The sequence below is a fragment of the Schistocerca gregaria genome, chromosome 5, assembly GCF_023897955.1.
Source record: "Schistocerca gregaria isolate iqSchGreg1 chromosome 5, iqSchGreg1.2, whole genome shotgun sequence".
In the NCBI taxonomy this organism is placed as follows: Eukaryota; Metazoa; Arthropoda; class Insecta; order Orthoptera; family Acrididae; genus Schistocerca; species Schistocerca gregaria.
In genome coordinates, this window is record NC_064924.1 from 411,430,429 (window position 1) to 411,454,868 (window position 24,440).

General features: G+C 42.9%; 1 protein-coding gene across 10 annotated transcripts in view; it reads left to right on the plus strand.

The window, feature by feature from the left end:
* Positions 1 to 14,574, plus strand: part of LOC126272212 (S phase cyclin A-associated protein in the endoplasmic reticulum) — a 554,765-nt gene extending 540,191 nt beyond the window's left edge. For 9 of the 10 annotated variants that reach the window (XM_049974904.1, XM_049974906.1, XM_049974905.1 and 6 more), the window contains one exon: positions 12,821 to 14,563. In XM_049974904.1, coding sequence (XP_049830861.1) covers positions 12,821 to 12,901 — 81 coding nt within the window. In that variant the 3' untranslated portion in view covers positions 12,902 to 14,563. Of the gene's footprint in view, positions 1 to 12,820 lie in introns of all 10 variants that reach the window. The other variant, XM_049974897.1, reaches the window with a different exon arrangement.
* Positions 14,575 to 24,440: the final 9,866 nt, after the last annotated feature.

Genomic DNA, 24,440 nt, shown 5'->3' on the forward strand with positions numbered 1-24,440 from the left:
TTAACCGCTTGGCTGATTGAAATACCTACGCATGGGTTTCAGGCAGGCTCTCCTATTTCTTTCGATGCTAGGGTTTTATATCAGTGCAGTTGGAGAGCCTCTGCAACTCTGTTAGGTTTTAAGCTGAATACCAAGTTAGCTGCGGGGTGAATGGAAATTTGGATTGAGGAGGGAGGCATGCTATTGTAGTCGGTACAGTTGTGTGAAGCCACTGTGCCAGGGTGGCCTAGTGGTCAGCGCATCTGCCTAGTTAGCACGCTCAGCTAACGACAGACCTCGTTATAAGTTGCAAATGTTTTATACTGAACCTTGTTCAGACATCATCTGATCCTCAGTGGTGATTTTTAAACTTTTTAAATTAAAAAAAAGTTAGTCAATTTCTTTGTATTGAGTAGGAAATTGACGTCCGAGCAGTGAGCTTCAGATAGAAGAGGGCCAGTCAGTAAGTCCCTGTTGTTAAATAAGAAAATAAATTTTCTGACTAAAGACGGAGTATTACTACCGGATGGCGCTCGAAAAACCGACCCCGAGTGTTAGATTGCTCATTGTCGCAAGCTAGCTATCATCTGTTGTTTCGACTACTTTTTGCATTGTCAGAACGAAAGCCGTTGCGGCTTGGTTAAGACGTGTGAAGTAAATGTGTCAGGGAGATGATCGCCTTCAAGAAGGAATCGCACTAGTGGAGATGAACGAGTCGGCCGGTCCATTTAGGGAATCATGAGACATTTTTGCAAAGAATTTTCCTGTCGTTTCCATACTAGCAAAGAGCAATATAGAAGATTTGGTGACAAGGTGACGTACTTCACGGTCAGTCGCAAATGAAAGAAAGAGATGAGCCCCGTCTGTTCGTACGCCTGCTGTGATCGCGGATATTCGGACACGAATGATTCAAAGTCCAAAGAATTCGACACGTAAGTAGTCGCAACAAGTGAACCTTTCGCATAGATCTTGTCAACGTGTTTTACACCATATAAGGACGCTCTACAAAGCGACATGGTTCCAGGAACTGAATGAGGAAGATACAGCAATACGTGTGAATTACAGTACGTGTCTATTTCAAACAGTTTTAGACTCGTGTGTTTGATCCAGTGCTGTATTTCATGAGTGATGAAGCCATGACATGTGAACTCCGAGAACATCACACACTGGTTTACAAACAATCGCTATATTTTACTTATTCGAGCCATGCTGCCACGGGATTGTAGTTCGGCAATTGTTCAGTACTGAGGAAACTGGATAAATTTTTATTTCTTCCGCCTCAGTTGCACTGTTTCACTGTAGTGGTTACCGGTTTCGGGCCGACACGCCCATTTCTCAAACGAGTGTCGTATGCCGTGTCAGGAAGTCGGATTGTGGGTCCGATATTTTTTTAAACAACAGTAAACACTGCTGTGTGTACGCGAATTTTTGAGGAATTTTACGCGCAGTCAACCCTTATGAATGTACGTTTGCTATCTTTCAACATAAATGTGGCGATCAATCACACTTCAGGCAAATCAATCTGACAAATTCACGAAAGACAGAAGAAAGGACTGTCAGCATAGAATTGTGGCCGCTGCGTTCACCAGACCTAACCACTAGCGACTTTTATCAGTGGGGCAGTCTAAAGGGAAAAGTGTGTACGCAAATAACCCAATAGCATTAGAAGATTGAAGGACAATATTAGTCTTGAAATTCTGAGAATCTATGCGCCAGAGTTGCGCAAAATGATATTATCGTGTTAGGGCTCACGCAAAAAGTGCTTTGAAGCACAACGTCATTTTCAGCACCTGACGTAATGTAATCTAAAACACAAGATCAATTCAGTAAATATAGACCTTTCCATTAGCTTATTTGTTATTCTTTATCTACATCCATACTCCGCAAGCCACCTGACAGTGTGTGTGGCGGAGGGTACTTTGAGTTCCTCTATTGGTTCTCCCTTCTACTCCAGTCTCGTATTGTTCGTGGAAAGAAAGATTGTTGGTATGCCTCTAATCTCTCTGATTTTATCCTCATGCTCTTTTCACGAGATATACGTAGGAGGGAGCAATATACTGCTCGACTCCTCAGTGAAGGTATGTTCTCGAAACTTCAACAAAGGCCCGTACCTAGTTACTGAGCGTCTCTCATGCAGAGTCTCCCACTGGAGTTTAACTAGCATCTCCGTAACGCTTTCGCGATTACTAAATGATCCTGTAACGAAGTGCGCTGCTCTCCGCTGGATCTTCTCTATTTCATCTATCAACCCCATCTGGTACGGATTCCACACCGGTGACCAGTATGCAAGCAGTGGGCGAGCAAGTGTACTGTAACCTACTTCATTTGTTTTCGCGTTGCATTTCCTTAGGATTCTTCCAATGAATCTGTCTGGCATCTGCTTTACCGACGATCGACTTTATATGATCATTCCATTTTAAATCACTCCTAATGCCTACTCCGGGATAATTTATGGAATTAAGTGCTTCCAGTTGCTGACTTGCTATATTGTAGCTAAATGACGAAGGATCTTTTTTTCTGTGTATTCGCACCACATTACACTTGTCTACATTGAGATTCAATTGCCATTCCCTGCACCATGCGTCAATTCGTTGCAGATGCTCCTGCATTTCAGTACAATTTTCCATTATTACAACCTCGCGATATACTACAGCATCATCCGCAAAAAGCCTCAGTGAACTTCCGATGTTATCCACAAGGTCATTTATATATATTGTGAATAGCAACGGTCCTACGACACTCCCCAGCGGCACACCTGAAATCACTTTTACTTCGGAAGACTTCTCTCCACTGAGAATGACATGCTGCGTTCTGTTACATAGGAACTCTTCAATCCACACTGTTGGTCTGATAGTCCATATGCTCTTACTTTGTTCATTAAACAACAGTGAGGAACTGAATCGAACGCCTTGTGGAAGTCAAGAAACCGACATCTACCTGTGAACCCGTGTCTATGGCCCTCTGAGTCTCGTGGACTAATAGAGCGAGCTGGGTTTCACACGATCGTCTTTTTCGAAACCCATGCTGATTCCTACAGAGTAGATTTCTAGTCTCCAGAAAAGTCATCCGTGTTCCAAAATTCTACAACGGATAGACGTTAGAGATATATGTCTATAGTTCTGCACATCTGTTCAACGTCCCTTCTTGAAAATGGGGATGACCTGTGCCCTTTTCCAATCCTTTGGTACACCGCTGCAAGAAGGGAGGCAAGTTCCTTCGCGTATTCTGTGTAAAATCGAACTGGTATCCCATCAGGTCTAGCAGCCTTTCCTCGTTTGAGCGATTTTAATTGTTTTTCTATCCCTCTGTCATCTATTTCGATATCTACCATTTTGTCATCTGTGCGACAATTATGTAATTACTACAAGTTTATCTATTTGTTGTTGTATTTGCTCATGGCGGGCAACAGTTCATGCGTGATGGCGAGCAGACTGTTTTCGGGCCCTGTTTTTCATGCGCTACCCTGTAGGCTAGAAACTAGACGCCACGGAAACCTCACGGCGAAACGCCCATTAAGAGCGTAGAGGCGTGCAGGCTGGGCGGCCGCACATGGCGTTAGCTGTGACGCTTTCGGTGCCTGCAGAAGCTCGCCTCTCCGGCGTGCCGGCACGCGGGTCACTCTACGGCCTAACCCCTTTCTGCGCGCCGCCGCCCTAAAAGCCCGTAATAGCTCGGCGCGGGGTAATTGCATCAGGGCGGCAGCAGTGGCAGCAGCGCCGTGGTCAGGCCCCGGCCCGGCCCGCCTAACGCAAAAATGTCGCCGGCCGCGCGCCGCCCCTGGCAGGTCCCGCAGATGCGCCTCTGAGTCACGGTCGTTATTTAGCGTCGCGCGTCATGCGTCGTAATTTCGTTAGGAGGTGTCGCGCCGCGCCGCCAGAAGCTGCGCCGTCGTGGCGTGACGGCCGAGGGGCGAGAAATATGACCGGCCCACCGAGGAGGGGAGGAGGTTTGGGAGGAGGGAGGCGGGAGGCTTAGCTGCGCCACCTGTCGTCTACCGAGGTTAACAGTTTCCTGGGTGGGCCTAGCAAGGTGGTTTATTACGGGACACTCTCCCTTCTCTGCTGCTTGAACGTATTTACTGTTTCACTGTATATCGAACAAGCCTTATGAGTAAACGATTTTTGCTCTGAAATATCACACCACCTTCGGCTGCGACATAACGCAACCCATTTCTGTACGTCGTATTTAAAAGAAAAAAAAAAAAAAACTCCGTTAATTCATACCGGGTGGTTACATTAAAGTGCAGCTACTTACAGAGATCCAATGTGGGCTGTAATTATCGTATGGTAGTGAAGCTTGGTTAATACTCTAATTCGTGAATGCAGAACCGATTTGTGCTGAAAAAAAAAAACCAACAGTAGTTCCAATTTTGGCCACCAGGTTCAAATCTTGTACTCCATAGCATTCCGTCGATGTCTCCGGTGCTGATATTGAACATATTGCGTAAATGGAATTAATACGAGGGTTGTCCAGAAAGTAATGCACCCCATTTTTGTTTTCTTTATTGAACATAATGAGAATTTCACATACGAGAGTGGTGTTTTATCTGCACAGCCTATTTTTCCACGTAATCTCCATCCGTCCTTTCATGGTCGACACAAGTGAAAGGCCGAGGAGACTATGTCAGGTGTGACATCCGTGGATGGTGCCCCTGACCGCTGCATACCGTGGAGCTTCGCCGTTCCGCCTTCTGATGACCTCACCCTCCGTGCCCAGCGACTAACTTTAGCTAGCCGGGGTGGTCGAGCGGTTCTAGGCGCTACAGTCTGGAACCGCGCGACCGCTACGGTCGCAGGTTCGAATCCTGTCTCGGGCATGGATGTGTGTGATGTCCTTAGGTTAGTTAGGTTTAAGTAGTTTTAAGTTCTAGGGGACTGATGACCACAGATGTTAAGTCGTTAAGTCCCATAGTGCTCAGAGCCATTTGACTAACTGCACTTCTGCCGACAGCAGATGCTCCATAGACTTTGCATAAGCGTTTCTGAATATTGGCCAGTTTCTTTCTCTGCAATGAGAAATTCACATACATCACCTACAGACGCCATTTTGAAACTGTCCTGCAGCTACGCTATCTGTTGGAAGTGACGGAAACTTGGCGCGCTCACGCTGGAGACTTCAGGTAATACATTCGTAACGTTTCGCATTCGTAGCATTGTTCTCGGCTGAGAAAAAAAAATGCGGTGCATTACATTCTGGGCAACCGTCGTACTAACAGAATTACGCCTTTCTCACTTTTTCGACCTTTCCTAGGCCGTAATGTATGTAAACATCTCTAGACGTCTTTCTCGCATTTACTGCGCCAAATTTGCGCCTAGTGGACAAAATTGAGATTTTTTTTTCCCAACACACATTGGTTCTGCATTAACACTTTTGAATATCTAACAAGTTTCTCTCCCGTACTATAATTGCAGTCCACACTGAGTAGTGGCAGTCGCATGTAATGGACGCAATTTGAGAAACACGCTCGTAATTGTAAAATATCCGAATACAAGTGTGTCAAGCTCTTAAAATATATTGCACCCAGAAACACACAGAAGACATGGACAGATGTCAGTGCAGCTTCGTACATGTACACACCATCAGTGGGTATGTAAATGATTATAGTTCCAATTTTTGGGATTTGGTTGATTCGGGGCTGCGGACCAAACACCGAGGTCATCGGTCCCATCTCATCAGCGAAGGATGGTTAAAGATGTCTGCCGTGCGCCTTTCAAAGGAACCATCCCGGCATTTGCCTGAAGCGATTTAACGAAACTGCGGAAGACCTAAATCAGGATGGCCGGACGAGGGTTTGAACCATCGTCCTCCCGAAAGAGAGTCCAGTGTGTTAACCACTGCACCACCTCACTCGGTCCATTTCTTTGTGACAGAAGCTACCAAAATGGATTTGTGTTGCTCCTGTTTTTTGTTGTTACCAGACCTGGTACTGTATTTAAGGGGATGTTGAGTGATCGCTGCGAGCGTTATGGAGATAGTGCTTACCAGTGTGAGAGAGCGTTATCAGCACCTGACAGAATTTGAAAGGGGCCTCGTTGTGGGCCTCATTTGTCTGACAGTTCGATTCGTGGAATACCCAGTTTTGCGGATCATTCGGATGTGATAGTGGCTCGATGTTGGACTGCTTCGGAACGTGCGATCAGGCATATTCGTGAGACTTCCATTGGACTACGTCTGACCACCACAACGGATACCGTGCGGTTCTAGGTGCTGCAGTCCGGAACCGCGGGACTACTACGGTCGCAGGTTCGAATCCTGCCTCGGGTATGGATGTGTGTGATGTCCTTAGATTAGTTAGGTTTAAGTAGTTTCAAGTTCTAAGGGATTGATGACCTAAGATGTTAAGTCCCATAGTGCTCAGAGCCATTTTTCTAACCACAACGGACAATCGTCGTATTATGCACCAAGCACATTCTGACTCCTTCATATCTGCGCCTGCTATTTGACAACAAGTAATTAACCCCCTGCAACATTCTGTACTATCCTCAACCAGTGCTTGAAGACTAACAGCAGTCGTATCACTATCCGATGCACAGGCTGCCGTTAACACTGCAATACAAGCGCTTACGTTTGGGTTGGTGCCGTGATCGGGAAGCCTGGGCTACTGATGTGTGGCGTCAGTGTTCAGCGATGAATCACGGTTCTGCATTTCCTGAGATGACCATCGTTGGCGAGTCCAGCGCCGGCATGGGCAGAGGTCGTATTCTTCCAGTGTCTTGGAGAGGCATGGTGTTACTCCTGGCATCATGATGTGGGGAACCATCGGTTATGACTTCAGTTCACGGCGCGTGCGAAATAGTTACCAAACAAAACGACGGTCTTTTGGAAAGGACACATCTTTGTTGATCTCTGAACACAAAATCTGGAGGTGGGCAATGATAAACACGACGCTGTTGTACCTCGTCCATTGTATGCTCCTTGGATCGTTTTATGCTTGATATCCACGACGTGGTGTAGATATTGCTGTTCACGCTTGTTACACCCTGTGACGGCGGCCCTTTCGAGGTCAGCCAGTGTTCGACGACTTACTGCAAGTTTCAAATGATGCCAAGCAGTTAACGCAGGCTGTTCCATTGACTCCTTCCTCCTGGATTAAGATGTGCACGAGATGGGCGCGACGTGCATTACCGCCTTGCAAAACGAGCACAACGCCAAAGTACTGACTGACTGGCTGTAGGGATGGGCAGTGAGTTGGAGGATTTTCTTCCGATACTGCGTGTCCTTCAAATTACGCTAGATAGCACTTAGAGGCATCCGACAGGCGGACGTGATGCCGGACCAAAATCCTGCTGAACCAGTGGGATTACCATGTCTAGACGCCTCTACAATCTTCTTGGACGACCATCGGGCATGAGGCAAATTTTATTCTTGTAGGTGAAGAGAACTACTGCAGATGTTCTCTTGATCATTGTCTTTGCGCCTCACTGGGGGTTGTTCTGTTGTTCGTAATGGTCTCCTAGAGACCAGTTTGGTCGTTGAAAGAGGGTTGTGCACTCCGGGTCGACACAGTTTTTCCAGTTGTCCCCAAAAAGTGCCCAACATTATTGTTATAATCAGTCATGACAACAGAGTATATTTACAGGTTTATAGCAGCTGTTGTGCCGAGAATGCGCATTTTTATTCCGAGCCTTGTCTCAGGCGTACAACTATTATACTGCCGAGGGCGAGGAAGGCTAGTGAGTGGCCGAGACTGAACGATCTAAAGGTGCGAGGAAACGATCACATGACAGACTTCAGTGATCATATGTACTCAGCGGAATTTCAGGTTCCGTAGCCAGTGGGATACACTTGATTTTCGCTTTCAGTTACGTATTTACTACAGCATACTATACAGTGCATTTACTGCACTGGGTGTCGTCCATCACGTGGTGTTATTCACTTATTATTACAGTCATTACGGGCTGATGCCCACATTTGTCGCATTTATGAGGAGCACTTTTTAATTCAGTTCCTATCGGCGAGCAATTTGCGCTGCATGTTTGAAATGTGCATCGTTTATTACTAGTTAATACGAGATGAAGTTAAAAAATGTTACACTGCATCCGGGAGAGATATGAATACTATGCGAAAGTATCGGTCATTGCATCTACTATTTATTGGATGACACGTGCTGACATGTCCACAGTACACAAATTAAAAATTACACGCATCTCCACATTAGTATATTCACATTAATAAAATCGCTAATGTAAAAGAGGAATTCATATTCGTGTTGTATTTTTCCAGGAAGAAACTTTTTTAAGGCTTCCTACTTATGCGCGAACAAATATATCGTATTCTGCATTAGCATCACACTATACCTCGCGCACTGGTATACTACAGGACAGTTCGAGCCAGTTATCGAGTTTCCTCTTTTCGTAAACAACAATATACACACTAGGCATGCATTTTTAACTGCAAAAATTATGGCTCAGTATTAAGCTACAGCAGGTGAACTGTTACAGACTTTCTGTAAGTAAGGTAACTTTCAGTTGAAAGGTAAATACCAGTATTCGAAATCCCTTCCTTGCTATCCACAATTGGGAACCCATCTTACTCCAAGCAAATATCTTTGGCTCAAGGCTGAAAAGAACCTAGAATTTCACAACGAGCCGCCTTGCCCGCTTGGATAAAAAATAGAAAAGAAACAAAAAAAGATAATATTTTGTTTTTGACAACCAGTGAGTTTTTCTTTTTAAATCGATAGACAACACCTAGTGCATAGATGTATGTATCGTCTCCGTAAAATTTGTCACTAGTGCTCTCACCTACTGCTGATCGTAGTTCAAGAACTGCAGCCACTCGAAGATTAAATTTGGGTTGCTTCAGCGTCGTTAGAAGTGAATTCGTTTCGAACGTAAAAATACGTGACTTATGTTATAAAGTTTCTGAAAGTCATGAAGGATTCAATGGCATTTATATCCCAAGTCATGATTTGAATGCTCTGTAATTTTTTATGTCGTCTGTTTGCTCACTTCATGAAACCGATTATTACTTGTAATTTTGTTTTTCATTTATGTACCCATGTCTGTAGAAGATTGCACACGAATGTTTCCCAGTGGATATTGATACAACGTTTTCCTTATTCGTCTACTAATTGTATGCCAGATGAATGAATTTAAAAAATGAGGAAATTATTTGAAATTGTTTTCGGAGAAATAAGTGTAGCATATTTTGATTCATAATCAGTTATTTGCAAGCGCCAATTTTGGAAAAGTGATCCGCTTTGCATGGTCTGCGGCGAAATTATTGCCAACGCGTGAAATCGTCAACAGTGTTGACGACGTTTCATACGAAAAAATGTCACTGTGACAAACCTGCATCAGTATGCAGTATGACACTCACGGACACGGTTACACTTTTATCTCAGTTGTGAGATGGGAACAAAGAGCCTGCGAATGTCGTGTTGACGAATTTCTTCCCATACCCTAAACACAGGCTGTCTAAGTATGTGAAGATGCTGTTATGAATATATATGTCTTCCTATCACATACCAAACACGCTCTACGTGTAACAGAGTAGGAGACCAGGCAGGCCTATGAAGGACCCGTAAATTCCTCAAGGCGTCTGGGGTGTGAATTGTACAGAGACATCTTGCAACTTCCTACTGGAATACACCATTTTCTACCCTAGTCGTTAAAGATTTACCATTCTTGTCAGATTATTCGCGAGGATACAATATTCCTTCAATAATTACAAATCAGTTCTTTTGTCATATCCAATAGCTCCCCATACCATGGTTCCAGGAGCTGGAGAGTTATGGGGCACGGTTCTCGAGAACCGCTGCTTCCTGTGACCTTTCAGCATGTCGTCTACAGGACACTGGCGTCACTCTGACAGGAAAAAAAGGGGGAGGCTTATCGCTGACCCCCACAAAATTCCGCGCACTGTTTCAGTTGATTCGGGCTGTGGTATAGTGTCAGTGGTAAAGGACGAATGACAAATTGAGATCTCGACCTAGATTCCAGCACCCTCTTACCAGCGGCTCGCGGGTTCGTGGTACTACTCTGCTTCTAGCTTCTAGCCGAACTGCAGGTTTTGTCATCCGTCAGTTCATCGGAGACAATTAAGCTTCTCGTTGTGTAGTCTGTCTGTAAGCACCTGTTTCTACTCTTCTTGTCGCACTATCTTGACTCCATCTCGTCTTCACTCGTTCTGCAGACATTATATGTCTGTGCTGTCTGTTGGTAAGATGCTCCAATGTCCCTCATGCCAATGATTCTACGTTTCTCAAAGTCCGAACGTTGGTATTTGTACGTCCTCTGGGTGTCCTATGTGGTGAATGTTCCAGTAACTTGAGACACACTCACTAGCCATCGAATATTGGCACACCATCCTTCCTGTGTGGGAATGGCTTTTTTCTGTACTGAAGTTCCCGAAAATAAGCTTATTTAAGGATTAGGAGTGGAGTAACAGTTTGATAGCGTTCGGACGAGGTGTTCGTGGGGGAAACACTTACCAGCAGTGCGCTGACAAGAGAATGGAGTGTGTGCATATGACCAGTATGTATGATCTCTGTCCATTGTGTTGAATCAGTCACAGTCTGGCGGTTGCACAACCACACAGACTACCGACCTTCCTCCACCATTTTATTGCCTGTGGCATTGCACGGAGATTATAATGTACTGTGTCCTTTTTACACGAGCCACAACTGCCACCGAAACGGAAGATTGCAGAGAAATAGGCGAAATACTGAATTCGGTCTTCCGAAATTGTTTATCGCGGAATAGAGGAGATAGTGGCACAGGCATGATACGTGAATTGGAGTGACAATCATTAAAACAAAAGCGTTTTTCGGTTCGACGGGATCTTCTCATGAAAATTCAATCACCAGTTTTCTCCTCAAATTGCGAAAAAATTCTGTTGGCACTCACCTACATAGGGAGAAATGATCATCCCGATAAAATAAGAGAAATCAGGGCTCGCACAGAAAAATTGAAGTGTTCGTTTTTCTCGCGCGCCGTTCGAGAGTGGAACGGTAGAGGGACAGCTTGAAGGTGGTTCATTGAACGCTCTGCCATGCACTTAATTGTGAGTAGCAGAGTAATCACATAGATGTAGATGTAGATCTAGAAACGTGGAAGATCGTAACATGGTCCCTCCTGTCGATCATCTTACGAACGTCGAAATGGCAGATAATGAGAGAACCAATCATAGATTAGTAAACCAACTACAATCGCTTAGTACTGGAAAGGTACCAAAATTGATCTCGCAAACAGAAATCTTACGAAACTCAGCTTGCTCCGTTCCTCCATGAGATCCAGAGAACTGTAGACAATGGCCCTCAGGTTGGTAGGGTGTTCCTCGACTTCAGGGAGGCATTTGGCAGCATCACTAACTTTCGCGTGGTGAAAAAAGTACGAAGTTCCCGAGTATCTGCCCCGACTTGCGACTGGATTCAAGACTTCGTTGCAGACAGGACTTAACACTTGACTCTTCACGGAATAAAATCGACCGATGTAAAGGTAATTTCCGAAGTATAGCAAGGAGGTAGGATTGGAACTTCACTGTTTACAACGTACTCGTATACAAATGATGTAGTAGAAAGCATGTGAAGACCTTTAAGTCTGTTCGGAGATGATGAGGCTGTTCATAAGAAAGTAGCAACGCCAACAGACAGTATCGATTTGTAGAATGACCTAGAGAAGATAGATGAATACTGCAGACACTGGCGTTGATCCTGAACGCAAATAAAAATGTAACATATTACGCATACATAGTAAAAGAAATCCACTATTGTACAACTACACTATTCCAGAATGAAATTTTCGCTGTGCGGCAGTATGTGAGCTTATATGAAACTTCCTGGCAGATTAAAACTGTGTGCCGGACCGAGACTCGAACTCAGAATCTTTCGCGGGCAAGTGCTCTACCAGGAAATTTCAACTACACTGTTCATTGCAATTTGCTGGAACCAGTATTCAGCGTAAAATATCGAAGATCACCTACCTAGAGCGACTTTTAAGTGGAATGACCACATAAAACAAATAGTAGGAAAAGCAGATGCCAGACTGAGATTCACGGGAAGAATATTTAGGAAATGTAACTCATCCACGAAGGAAGTGGCTTACAAGACGCTTGTTCAGCAGATTCTTGACTATTGTTCATCAGTCTGGGGTATTTACCATGTAGGTCTTACACAGGAGGTAGAGAAGATCCAACGGAGAGCGGCGCGTTTCGCCACGGGATCGTTTACAGAGATGCTTAAACTCCAATGGCAGACGTTACAAGAGATACGTCATGCATCACGGAGTAGTTTACTTATTTAAACGTTGAGAGAGCACTTCCCAGCAAGAGTCGCACCACATACTACTTCTTTCCACATACTTCTCATGATTTCCATGAGAAAATTAAAGAAATTAGAGTTAATACAAAGGCTTACCGACAATCATTCTTCCCTAGCGCCATTCCGAATGGAACCCCTTTACGCACCGTTACGTGGCTTGCGCAGTGTTAAAGTAGACTGACGTCTACCTTGGTTATATTCAAATGAGTAACAAAGGAAACTGATATCGAACTTAAATAAGCTATTTATGTAATTTTCACCATATCGATTACTTACAGCTCCAATAACTGAATGTTAACAACCATTCCGGACATAGCATACCGGTGTAAAATATTTTGCCTCCTTAATTATCTGTAAACTCTCGTCCCAACTGATGTCCTTCTCGACCTCAGGGAAGCGCCACGTTTTAGTTTGCTATCTTTTGGTATCGCCAAGGTGCGTCTTCGAAATATCGTAAAGTTTCCCATGCTTCTAGCCGACTGGAAACAGTCCAGGGACACTCTTGTTTATAATTTGTGTGTATGATGCATGTGTGTTTGGTACCTCTAATTGCACGTGTTGTCTGCCCGGTGCTCGCAGCTGCTGGAGGAGTTCCGGCAGTCGGAGGCCGCCAAGAAGAGCCGCCTGGTGGCACTACTGGACGCCAGCAGCGACGCCTGAACCTGGGTGCAGCCTGCAGGCGACCGACGGATTGATTGCTTCTGTACTGACTAAGGCAGCTCAACACTAAGGGGGATGCATTTCCTCAGTCGGGTCATATTTTCTCATCACTTCTCCACTTCGCCGAAACGTAGTAACCATTGTTAAAGCTAGTTAATCTGTGTGTGGGCTTTAATTATCTACTTACATACTGAGGGCTTTTTTTTCAGCTGTCGAACTTTGAATACAAAGACTGAACTTTTCGCTGATGTTAAAATTGTTTCCTTACCAACAACAGTTTATAAGCAATAGACCTGTTACTGACGCACTGATGCTGCGTCCTTTTAGGGATATCCTGTTCTGGAATTTGTGTACGTTACTTCTTCCTACTCGGTTTTGTGACTAATTTTCATTCCTTGAAGTGCTCTGATGGAACGATTCTAGATCAGTAACGCCAAAAACTGTACTTAGTTGTTAGGAACATTATAAGAATTTAATGAAAGTCATTAATAATATTCGGTATATAAAGTATATCTAAAAAAACTATGTAGTATGTGTAAATATATGTATATTAATTTACTTTATGATTCACCCTCGTTAATATTTTCGCATGATGATATTACCACACTAAGCATTTTTTTCCCCCTGAGACATAGGAATTTTATATGGTTTAACCAGTCAAAGTATTTGGTTAATGGCAACATATGTGCTTCCTATTCTATGGAGCAGTATTTTTCTTTAGGTTCCGAAGTAGTACCTGTAACAGTAACCTACACTTAAAAGCATACATGAAGTGCCTGGATCAAATAACTCGCAGCGGTATGTTGAAATAAGCAATACAACTAAGACTGGAGGTACGAAAGTGTAATGTGACTTTCAGGTGTAATATAAGTGAGCGATATACTAAATTTACGTAACTGCACTTTGCCTGCATCACTATAACTATTACCATCCAGAAAAGAATTTAATGGTCGCTTAATTACAGATTTTTGCATACTGAGATAAAATAATCAGTCTCTCTTAATCATGAATCTACGAGGGACTTCGCATTCACAGTTGGTACTCAAGTATTTCTCGAATAATGCAGATTTAGCGTAATTTACATGCAACTAATGACCTCTTTTTACATCGAAACTTCAGAACTTTATGTAGCATATTTGTATTTTCGAAATGTTTTGTAAGTATTATAATCCTTCCGGTCCCCCACATGTGGCAATCTTGTCAGTCTGTCTTGTAGAAATTTGCTGTGAGCATCACAGTTGAAATCGGTAAAGGTCAATTAGTGTAACTGAAAACTGTTACGAAACATAAGATTGTCTTCATTACTTACCACAGATTTTGGCGTAACATAAGGTATGTGAAAACGATGCAAAGAATCATGAAGGTAGATAGTATACTGTTATACAAGAATTCAGTAAAATAAGAATTTGTGTTATGAGTATTGTGTTGCCAGCAAGTAATAAGTTTCTAATCACATGTAACCTTTTATTTAATCCTCGTAGTGTCCTTACCTAATGTGTGGAAAATAATAGTATCAATTAATTATTGACACAGTTAGCAAGTATTTAGTTAGCTTGAGAAGCACAAGAATGTTTTCAGTATTATATTTTAGCATTTGTCAAAAGTGAAATGTAACCTTGTTTAGCGTATATATACTCCTAATAAAATTGTAACAGCACTCATATAAAACAGAATAGTTTTTCTAACGTCTGATACCCAGATATCATTATTTGATTATGATGACTTTAAAAAAATATATTGTTTGACTTGTAGGTCAAGTGACAGCTTCGTCTACCTTAAATATATTTACTGGGAAGCAACCGAAAGGTGAGTAACATTAAGTGCCAGTGAAAAGAATAATAATTTGGTTTTCACGTACATAAATAGTTTTCCTTAACCGACAAATCGTTTCTTGTCATAATAATGTTCATTTTTAGCGTCGCTTGTTTGCGAGTAAAGGTACAATAATTTAGATCGTTCTTAAGTAGAGTAATTTAATGCCTTACCGCTCTTCGAAATGTATTTGGTAGTTTCGGAGAAACTGCAGTATACAGGTCGTAGGATTTTTCGGTTTTGAATCTGAGACAGTTTCCAGCATCATGTGAATGTTCGTGACATATTGTGATATGGAAGTCGCTTGCATTCCATTAGTAATTAAAGGAATGTTGGAATAGTGGTACAATGACGTAAAAGTGACAGAGAAAACGTAGTTCCGTTATGTATCTGTGTAATGCTAGTGTGGAATTTGCGACAGTGTTTATACTATTTTAAAAGGGCGCATAGAAAATTTATGTTCGTAATTTACCTGTGTAGTGCTGCTGTTCCGAATACTGTCTAGGGTTAAGAAAATGTCCCATAAGAACCGAAATAAATTTCATACATTACTTCTTTAAGAAAAATGCGGAAATAATGCAAAGAAAAGAACTGGGTTGTGTGCGCAAAGATATCCTACCTGATAGTGGAGCTCATTCGTTGGAATATATTAAAACATTAACAGTTGCAAGATAAAGTAATTGGGGAAAGAAGTCTTACCGAAATCGTTACTACAAGATGAGACAGCAGTATTTCTTGTTTACTTACTCGGCATCCATAGATGGGGAACATTGTGTAGCGATCATAAAGAATGGGGTTTCTGATCAGACTAATGAGATAATGAGACGGAACTTCGGGTGGAAAGAAAAGCAGATGTACAGCAAACTAGTCCTTAGATTGTGGAAATAAAAAAAGGGCTTTTCTATGGTTATGTCGTTGCTGTGCATAAGAATTAGGTTATCTAGATATTACACCTTATGTTCACAAATTTTTATTACTATCGACTTGATCAAAAGTTGAATTTTCTTTCCTATCCGTGCTTTGCTCCACCTCTGAAGAACTATGGGATGTTAAACAATACTTTTTACTTTTCCACCCATAATGAACCTATATCACATACATATTCGCAAGACGTTTGTGAAATATGACATGATTTTTTTGAACTCATTCCGTCCAGTAGTCGTTACAGAAAAACAAACCAATCCTAACCATAATAACAAATTGTATAGCTAAGAGCAATAACTGAGGATAGTGTACGCAGTGTCGTCTCTTGGGTTGGATCCTCAGAGCTTCCCGCTCTAGTGGCTCTCCAGACACGACACGCCGTTTGATCTTCTGTCTCACAGGCTCAATTACGACGAAAACGACGTGCAGTTCGCGTAACTCCCACTTCACATGAATTTTGTTTTTTGTTTTAATTTTAAGTTGTGTTGTTAATGTATTCTCAGTAGTGATTCTCAGTGAGAGTTTCAACAATGAACTTGTGACTCTTGTTGCGTGCTGGAGCCACCTCTCCTACTTAGACCTCAGACTAGGCTGGTTGGAAGCATAAACGCGTAGTAAAAGTGTTATTTAGTGAAACATCATGGTAGTACATGTTTACGTATCTGCATGAAGTTATAAGAAATTACGTTAAGATAGACAGAATTAATTGAGGATTATTGTACCATTCTTCAGTCGCCACTGTCAGCCAAGCCTTCAACGTTGAAGCAACTTCAACTCGCTTCCGCGTGATATCACAATTTAGCAACTGATTTTCTGGACGCCAGGCACTGAGGTCAACTGCAGAAAAGGTCTATCATAAAAAAAGGTTAGGATACGGTGAATGTGATAACTCGTATTTGCATTGCAGTGGCACGAGATGTTGAACCATCGTTGAATAGTTAAAGAACAGTTATTAGCATAAGTTTAGGACATGTAAAAAAAAAATTCTTTCAGGCAGTTAGTTGATTATAGGTCATTAGGGAGCGGCACTGAAAATAATCAGGAAACCTGTCTTTCGGATGCGTGGCATCAGCTGGTTTGCCTCTTCATACAGACTCAAAATGTCCTGAGATTGCGGGTTTTTTGTTTTTGTTTTTGCTTTTCTTTATTTTTTCACTATATGCAAAGCTCAAGCGTTGAGTTGTCACAGCTGCACCGTCAGCGAAAATGAATTGCCTGGTGTTGATATGCCACTATGTGATCATTTACGGGCGCGGTGCATAATGTGGGCACCGAAACATTTCTATGTGATGAACCATTCCTCTAGTACCCACACATTTCCACAGAGGCCGACGCAGAACCTCCTGCTACGATGGACCGTGCCTTTCAGATACGTCAGTCGGTGGTCCCTCGTCAGCTTAAGTCCTATGGACTGCAGCTGTCATGCGGGTTTCAGGCCAATAAAGGTCACTCCAGTAATTCGTTCCCTCAAGACTTAGAATATCTGTCTAAATAACGAGACGGGAATTTGAGGATGGTTCTTTCAAGGCCACAGGCAGGTACACCGTGAAGTATACAGGGTGTTTTCCGGCTAAGTATTATATGAAAATCAACAGCTATTTCTTTTAGGCACTGTTTATAATGTATATGTTTTACAGATTTTTTGTTGAAATCAGATAATGCAGCACACTTTATAAACAAATTAGAAGTATTTTCAATATTTTGGAACCTGCTTAGAGTTATTAAAAAAATTACAAAGGAATTGATACAATTTATTTCCAAAATGCTTCCTCAAATTAAGGTCCCATTTAATCCAATGCTGTACATTTGAAGGAGACCAAATTTTTACCAGATATGCGTGACACGATGGCTGAGGTACTAGACCTATTTAATTCCACCTGTTATGTATATTATAAGGATAAAAAAATATCATCTTACATTTTAATTTTTATAATTTTTTCCTAATAAAAATGTTATTTTTTCCTATAATTTAGTTGATTATGCAATAAAGCTTATGTCTACTGCGTAAGTATGGAATATTGAAAGCTACAGAAAAAATTAAAGTAGTACTTAATAAACTTTAGGAAATATTTGTACCTGAATTCTGAAAAATACAACTTGCAGGAAATTGCAAATGAAGATATGAGTCCAATTAAACTGTGCCCCAGAACATTCCTGAAGCATAGTCTTCATTCTGCAGCATTTCTTCAGCTTCAAGCTTCCTATTAGCATTCCTTTTAGCACTTCTTGCTTCTTTGGTAACTTGAAGAGTGAATGTTTCAGCTTCATGCACCCATTGTCTGTCACACGCAAGAAATTGATCTTCCATATTAGAGCCACATTTTGTACCTAAATTTCTCAGGACTTCCAAGTCCTACAAAAACATTCTTGGGTAATCTTTCCCATATGCAATGGTTGAAACTGTCATTTGTATTCTGAGTGCCCCCATGAAGACATTTACTAAGCGAAACAGGGTCACTCAGGTCTCTAAAAATTGGTTTTATTTCTTTTATAACAGGCTCAGGAAGAGAATGCTTATGATGGTATACTTAACCAATTCCATTTGCTGTTTGGTAACCACACCAAGAATCTGCTCCTTTATGGCAACGTCCGTGAACAGGGTGGTCATCTGTGGACAACATATAAAAGAAGGTGGCCCATACAGCTTTTCTCATTGCTGTAACATCATTCAGAGGTGCAGTTCGTCTAATGGCCAGTCCATAGTAACTCTGAAGGAGGTCTCTTTCAGTTTCTGTCAATTTGCCTTGGCCCGACAGAGATTTTCCATCAGATAGCAACTTTCCTTTCATTTCTCTTCATAGCTCCCTCAATCCAGCACACACTCCAGTTATGTTACCAAGGTATCATCATAAACATTGAACTCATTAATTTTATTGGAAACTTTAGTGTCCCCATCATATAGGCACTTAGTATATCTAACTTTATAAACGGGCACTGATCTCTGAAATATTTGTAGTGCTCCATAACACTCCATACCTCCACTGTAACCCTCATATTTCTCAGAACACTGGTGTTAAGAATGTTAAATGGCTCTGAACACTATGGGACTTAACTACTGAGGTCATCAGTCCCCTAGAATTTAGAACTACTTAACCCTAACTAACCTAAAGACATCACACACATCCATGCCCGAGGCAGGATTCGAACCTGCGACCGTAGCGGTCGCCCAGTTCCAGACTGTAGTGCCTAGAACCGCTCGGCCACTCCGGCCGGCGAACACTGGTGTTCAGTATGTCCTTCAGTGATACCATGGCAGGTGTGGCAGTACTTAGATAAGCACTCAAGATCAACAACTTTTCTATTCTACAGAGAAGTAGCACCATTCAAGAACAATGTCCTCCATGTTGCCATGTTCCATCATGTGCAACAGCATTGTCCCTGGTTCCACTAATATTTGCAGTTTCTTCTACTGGCAGTTTCATAGATGCTTTAGACACAACTGTCAAGGCACCTAAAAGTATTTTTATGTACTTGCTGAACCTACTGGGAGGAGGAGGAGGACAGTCCATCAAACCACGAAACGTTTGAGCAGCGTTTTTTCCTTTTCCTATTGCAGGTGTTGCATATACTAACTTCAAATTCACATCATATGAATTATGCACGATGTTCGGAGTCATTTTCGAGGTAGATTTATTGCAGGATCTACACAGAACAACTAATTTTGACGCTAAACCCTTCCTGCTGCTTCGTTGTTCAGTTCCCGACAGCCTACATCATTGGTTTACATTCCGTCACTTCCTTTGTCAAAGAAGAGGCCCACATCAAGAACAACAAATCCACTAGAAAAAGGTTTTTTTTCAAAAAAGCCGGCCTCTGTGGCCGAGCGGTTCTATGTGCCTCAGTTTGGAACCGCGCTGCTGCTACGGTCGCAGGTTCGAATCCTGCCTCGGGCATGGATGTGTAGGTTAGTTAGGTTTAAGTAGTTCTACGTCTAGGGGACTTATGACCTAAGATGTTAAGTTCCATAGTGCTTAGAGCCATTTGAACCACTTCGAACAAAAAAATATTTGAATCACCAGGAGGTGTTCCATGTGGGACTTTCTTCATTTAAGAACTGATACATAGGTTACTTTCAACAGTGTGGCTTGCTTTGTTTGTGAACTGGTTGCCATGGAATTTTCTTTTATTGAATGTCTTGATGTGTGGCATAGTTCTTATTTATTGCACATTAAAGGCTATGTACTTCCACAAATATATGTAGCACCTGGGCAACAAACATTCAGTAACACGTGAACAAACTCCTTCAATAAAACGAAAGTAAATACTATCAAAGATAATCATTTACAGGCACTAGAAACCTGCGCTGTTACCAACATACACAATATATCATACGTATAATCTCTGTAAAGAGAAAGTTCACAGTTCTTTTCTAAATAATACTAGTTTCTGTAACAGAAATAAAGGGGGCCTGACGGCATACATGGCCAAAACTTTAAAATTTGGTATATATAGGTCATTTTTCATTTAAAACCCTATAATGTATATATACATGTTTTCAGGAATGACTATAGAATTTAATAGTCATAAAAAATTTCAAATTTTCCATCATTCATAAGTACCATGTATCCGTAAGTTTACTTTCTGGCGCTTGAATGCGGAGACTCGTCTGCATTGTTTGTCGCGAAGTGAGATGGCGCTGAACTGGTTTCGTCATAAACCCCGACTTCACCAGCTGGGAGTTTTTTCTTCTCACTTCTGTTCCAAATTTTTCATAAGTTATAAGCGAATGAATAAATCGTTCGACAGTGATTAAATACTAGTCGCACTCTGAATGTACAAAAACTATTATATTATTAGCACAGCATAGCGTTTTTCTCTTGATAAAATTCTCTCGAGGTTCCATCCTCGTCAGGTGGTTTATTTTCACGAGCATTCAGCCGAGTACTTCTCAGCTATTGTCAATTGGTGACTATATTTTGGTTGCTTCTACCGTCATTATACAGTGTCAGTCACCCAAAAGTTGCACCGAAAATACTGCGAAAATGGAAAGTACTATTGATGTATAATTTTAACAGTATGGACCGGTAATTAGGGGCTCATGTCGGTAGCCAACAAACAGTTTGTAATAATACCCAGAAGTGTATTTTATGTGCAAGCATACACGTCCTTAAATGGAACAATTCTATTGACATCAACAAACTAGAAGTAGGGTGTTTCTTGGAGGATTCTAGTGCGAATCGTTTAAGAGATACCGTGTTTTGCGATAATTCCACACCGACACTTGTTTGTGCCATTCAACCTTCATAGTTGCTAGGTACGATGTTGTTGTGTTTGCTTGGAGTGTGCTTATGTGTTCCTTTGAGTGCATCGCGACTTGCTAGTCAGTTAATGTGCGAGAGACCAAGCGGTAGGGCGTGAGTGGACGGTGGGATTTACCAATGCAGAAGAAGCCGACATGCTAGTGATGTATTAAGAATGTATGAAGAATGCCGTTCGTTCTTGTAAGGTGTATGCGGCAAGATATCCCAATAAATTCCAACCATTTGGGCAATTATTTATAAGCCTCTCTAACCAGTTACGTCAAAATGGTAGTGTAACATCTAGACAACAGAAGAGGGAGCAATTAATGTTCTTGCTGTTGTTGCAGTTGACCGGCACGCTACCTCCCGTAGAATCGCATGGGGAAGCGACAGGAGTCAGGTAAGAGTCCTGCACATTTTCCATCGACGTAGGTTCCACCCAAATCACATATCTCTCCATGAAGAGGTGCATGGAAACGATTCTGAGAATCGTTTAACTTGGGTGCGGGGGCATTAAGATAGAACACTAGGGATGCATCATGTATGTTGTTTAGTGATGAAGTCACGTTTACCAATCATGACCAGGTAAACCGCCTAAACGTGCACTATTGATCTGTTGGCGATCCCCGTTGGCTTCGTCAGGTGGAAGGTCTGCGTCCATGGAATGTAAACGTGTGTTATGGTACAGTAAGCCATCAACTCGTAGGTCCATTTTTCATAGACGGAACGCTGAACGCGCACAAGTATCACAGCCTCCTAATGGGCCATCTTCCACGGATTGTTAAAGACGTTCCTCTGCAGACCAGAAGGAATGTGGGAAAATTATGGCCGTCCAGCCCATAGTGCACGAAGTAATGCAGCATGTCTTCACGAATTGTTTTCAAATCGTTGGATTGGACGTAGAGGACCAGTACCTCGGCCAGTCCGTTCCCCGGATTTGACGACTGTAGACTTTTTTCTGTGGGGAAAGCTGAAGGACGCCGTATACAAGGACATACCAACTACACCCGATGATATGCAATGACGTATTACTGCAGCGTGCTCGGACATCTCTCTTGAAATGCTGGCACCTGTGCAGCAGTCATTCCATTCCAGACTGGCAGTGTGTATTGCCGCTGCCGATGGTCATTTCGAACACAACCTGTGTTCGTTCAGTTGTCTCGTTACTGGTCAGAATCCAGGTAGCTAGTATATGTACTTGTGTTGTTGTTTAGTCTGTGCTACCACAGATATTGTACAACTGTCGGCGGGGGAACCTTTGAAAATACGATAACTCGTAAACGACTCGCACTAGAATCCTGTAACAAACACGACTGAAATTCTGATTTACCCTATTTTTAGTTTAGTAATGTCAATAAGCCTTGTTCCTGTTGTGTACATAGTTCCGCATAGTCAGCGCGTACACAATTTTCCCACTAGAGCGCGCCCCGCTAAGCACAACAGCGCAGGCGCAGCGCTCGTCCGTCTCCGCACTACGAAATGGCGCTGTCGTAGAGACGGACCAAATTCTGCTTCCGCCGATCCGCGTATTAATATGTAACGCAGCCAATGAGATTGCTGCTAACGTAGAACCTTTCTTCTCGCGGATCACACTCGCGCGGTGATACCTGAACGCGCGAGGTATTATGACGAGTGTGCAGACCTCCGATTATTCAGTCTGTACCAGTCTGCATTTGTTCGTACCAGTCTATAGTCAAGTTCCAGTCTGCGCCTAATAAGATTATCGTATTCCTGTACATAGCCGTGAAGAGAAATGTATAGACACTTTGTCAAGTATCAGAGATATGTGAGAATAAGATTAACGTACCAAGACCAAGGGAACTTCAGATTGTCAATTGTAAACAGCATGCAGAATCAAGTTATGTAATATCTATGCTTTTTATTATTTTAATAAATGCGTGTGAGAATTAATCAAGTTCTGTTTAAAGTTGGCCACCTTCAATCTGCTACTCTAAGCGTGCAAAGTGCATTTCTATCGTCTGACCTGACGGCAGAAGATAAACACGCCACAATAAGACCACGAGACATATTTCTGACACTCGCCTACTTCATTAGAGCGACAAGTCAAATAATCTGATGGTGTGTGTACGGAAGGTCTTACAGTACGCACACCACAGTTCCACTTAAAATAGTGTATGTTTCCACAAAAAAGACACTTTCTGAGTATTATTACCATCTGTTGATTGGCGAACGATACGAAGCCCTGTCTGTCAATCGATTCTGTGAAACCCGCACATCAATAACACTTTCTGTTTCTGCAATATTTTGCGGTGCTAGTTTTACGTGATTAACACCTTGTAGCTGCGCTGCATTTACTGGAGCATGCTCTGCCACCACCGATTTCTCAGGGAACCGAAGGCGAAACCGTAGTTTTCTCAGTCGCTGGCCTGGAGTGAACCAGCCACAAGACACTACACTGCTGCAGCGACAGGGCACAGCGTCGTGCGTTAACTAGTTGGGAGCGCACCTGCGGCTCCAACAGGCAGCACGTGCGCATGCGCATACGCAAGAGCTCGGGGCGCTGGGCGTCAAGACGCAGCCGGCGGTGGCCGCCTCGGCGCGTGAATATTTAAGTAGGCGCAGTTCAGCGGGCCTAAGTGTGTTAGTAGTGAGGCGGCAATCCATCAGGCGGCCGCTGGGTGCGCCATAGTGCCCGTGGGGATTGGATTAGTGTGGCGCAGGTGGCGCTCTGACTAATGCGCCGTTAATGGCTGCGCCATTATCCAGCGGGACGGCGCGTTGCACAGGGCGGCGGCCGGGTCGCCGGGACAAGTACCCCTGCCTGCAGTTTATCCGCCGGCTTCATCTGCCCCTGTAAACAGGCTTCTCTTTTCGACACTCTATACAGTGTGGCTGCCAGCGCGAAGTCTCTCTTCACTGCGCCACTTATGAAGCGCCGAAGTCTCATTACATGTCAGTTTAAAATTTTATCAAATATCCTGAGACGCGTAAATTTTAATCCCGCTACGGTTAAAGTCTTAGTTAATACTGGCCATCGGACTAGGCCAGATGAGAACGCTAGTCTAACCGCGCTAACCGTGTAAATTTGAACCACAGTCATTATTTTTCTCACCATACGAATGCAGTCGTCTAATATTTCTTGAAGTCTACCGCAACCGTAGCTGAGTGGTAAGCAAGACTGACTGCCATGCGGACGACCCGGTTTCTATTCGCGGTACCTCCAGGGTTTTCTCACCTCCAGGGTTTTCTCCTTCGCTGGAGGACTGGACTGGGATGCACTCGCTCTCGTGAAGCCCGTTGAGCACCTAACTGATTGAGAAGTGGCGGCTCCAGGTCATCAAAACTGACAACTGCCGGGAGAGTGGTGTGCTGACCCACGCACGCCATACTACATCCGGTGGCGCCATTGGCAGAGAATACAACGGCGGTCGGTCGATACCGATGGGCCCGCCCGAGCCTATGTACACTACCGGCCATTAAAATTGCTACCCCACGAAGATGACGTGCCACAGACGTGAAATTTAACTGACAGGAAGAAGATGCTGTGATATGCAAATCATTAACTTTTCAGAGCATTCACACAAGGTTGGCGCCAGTGGCGA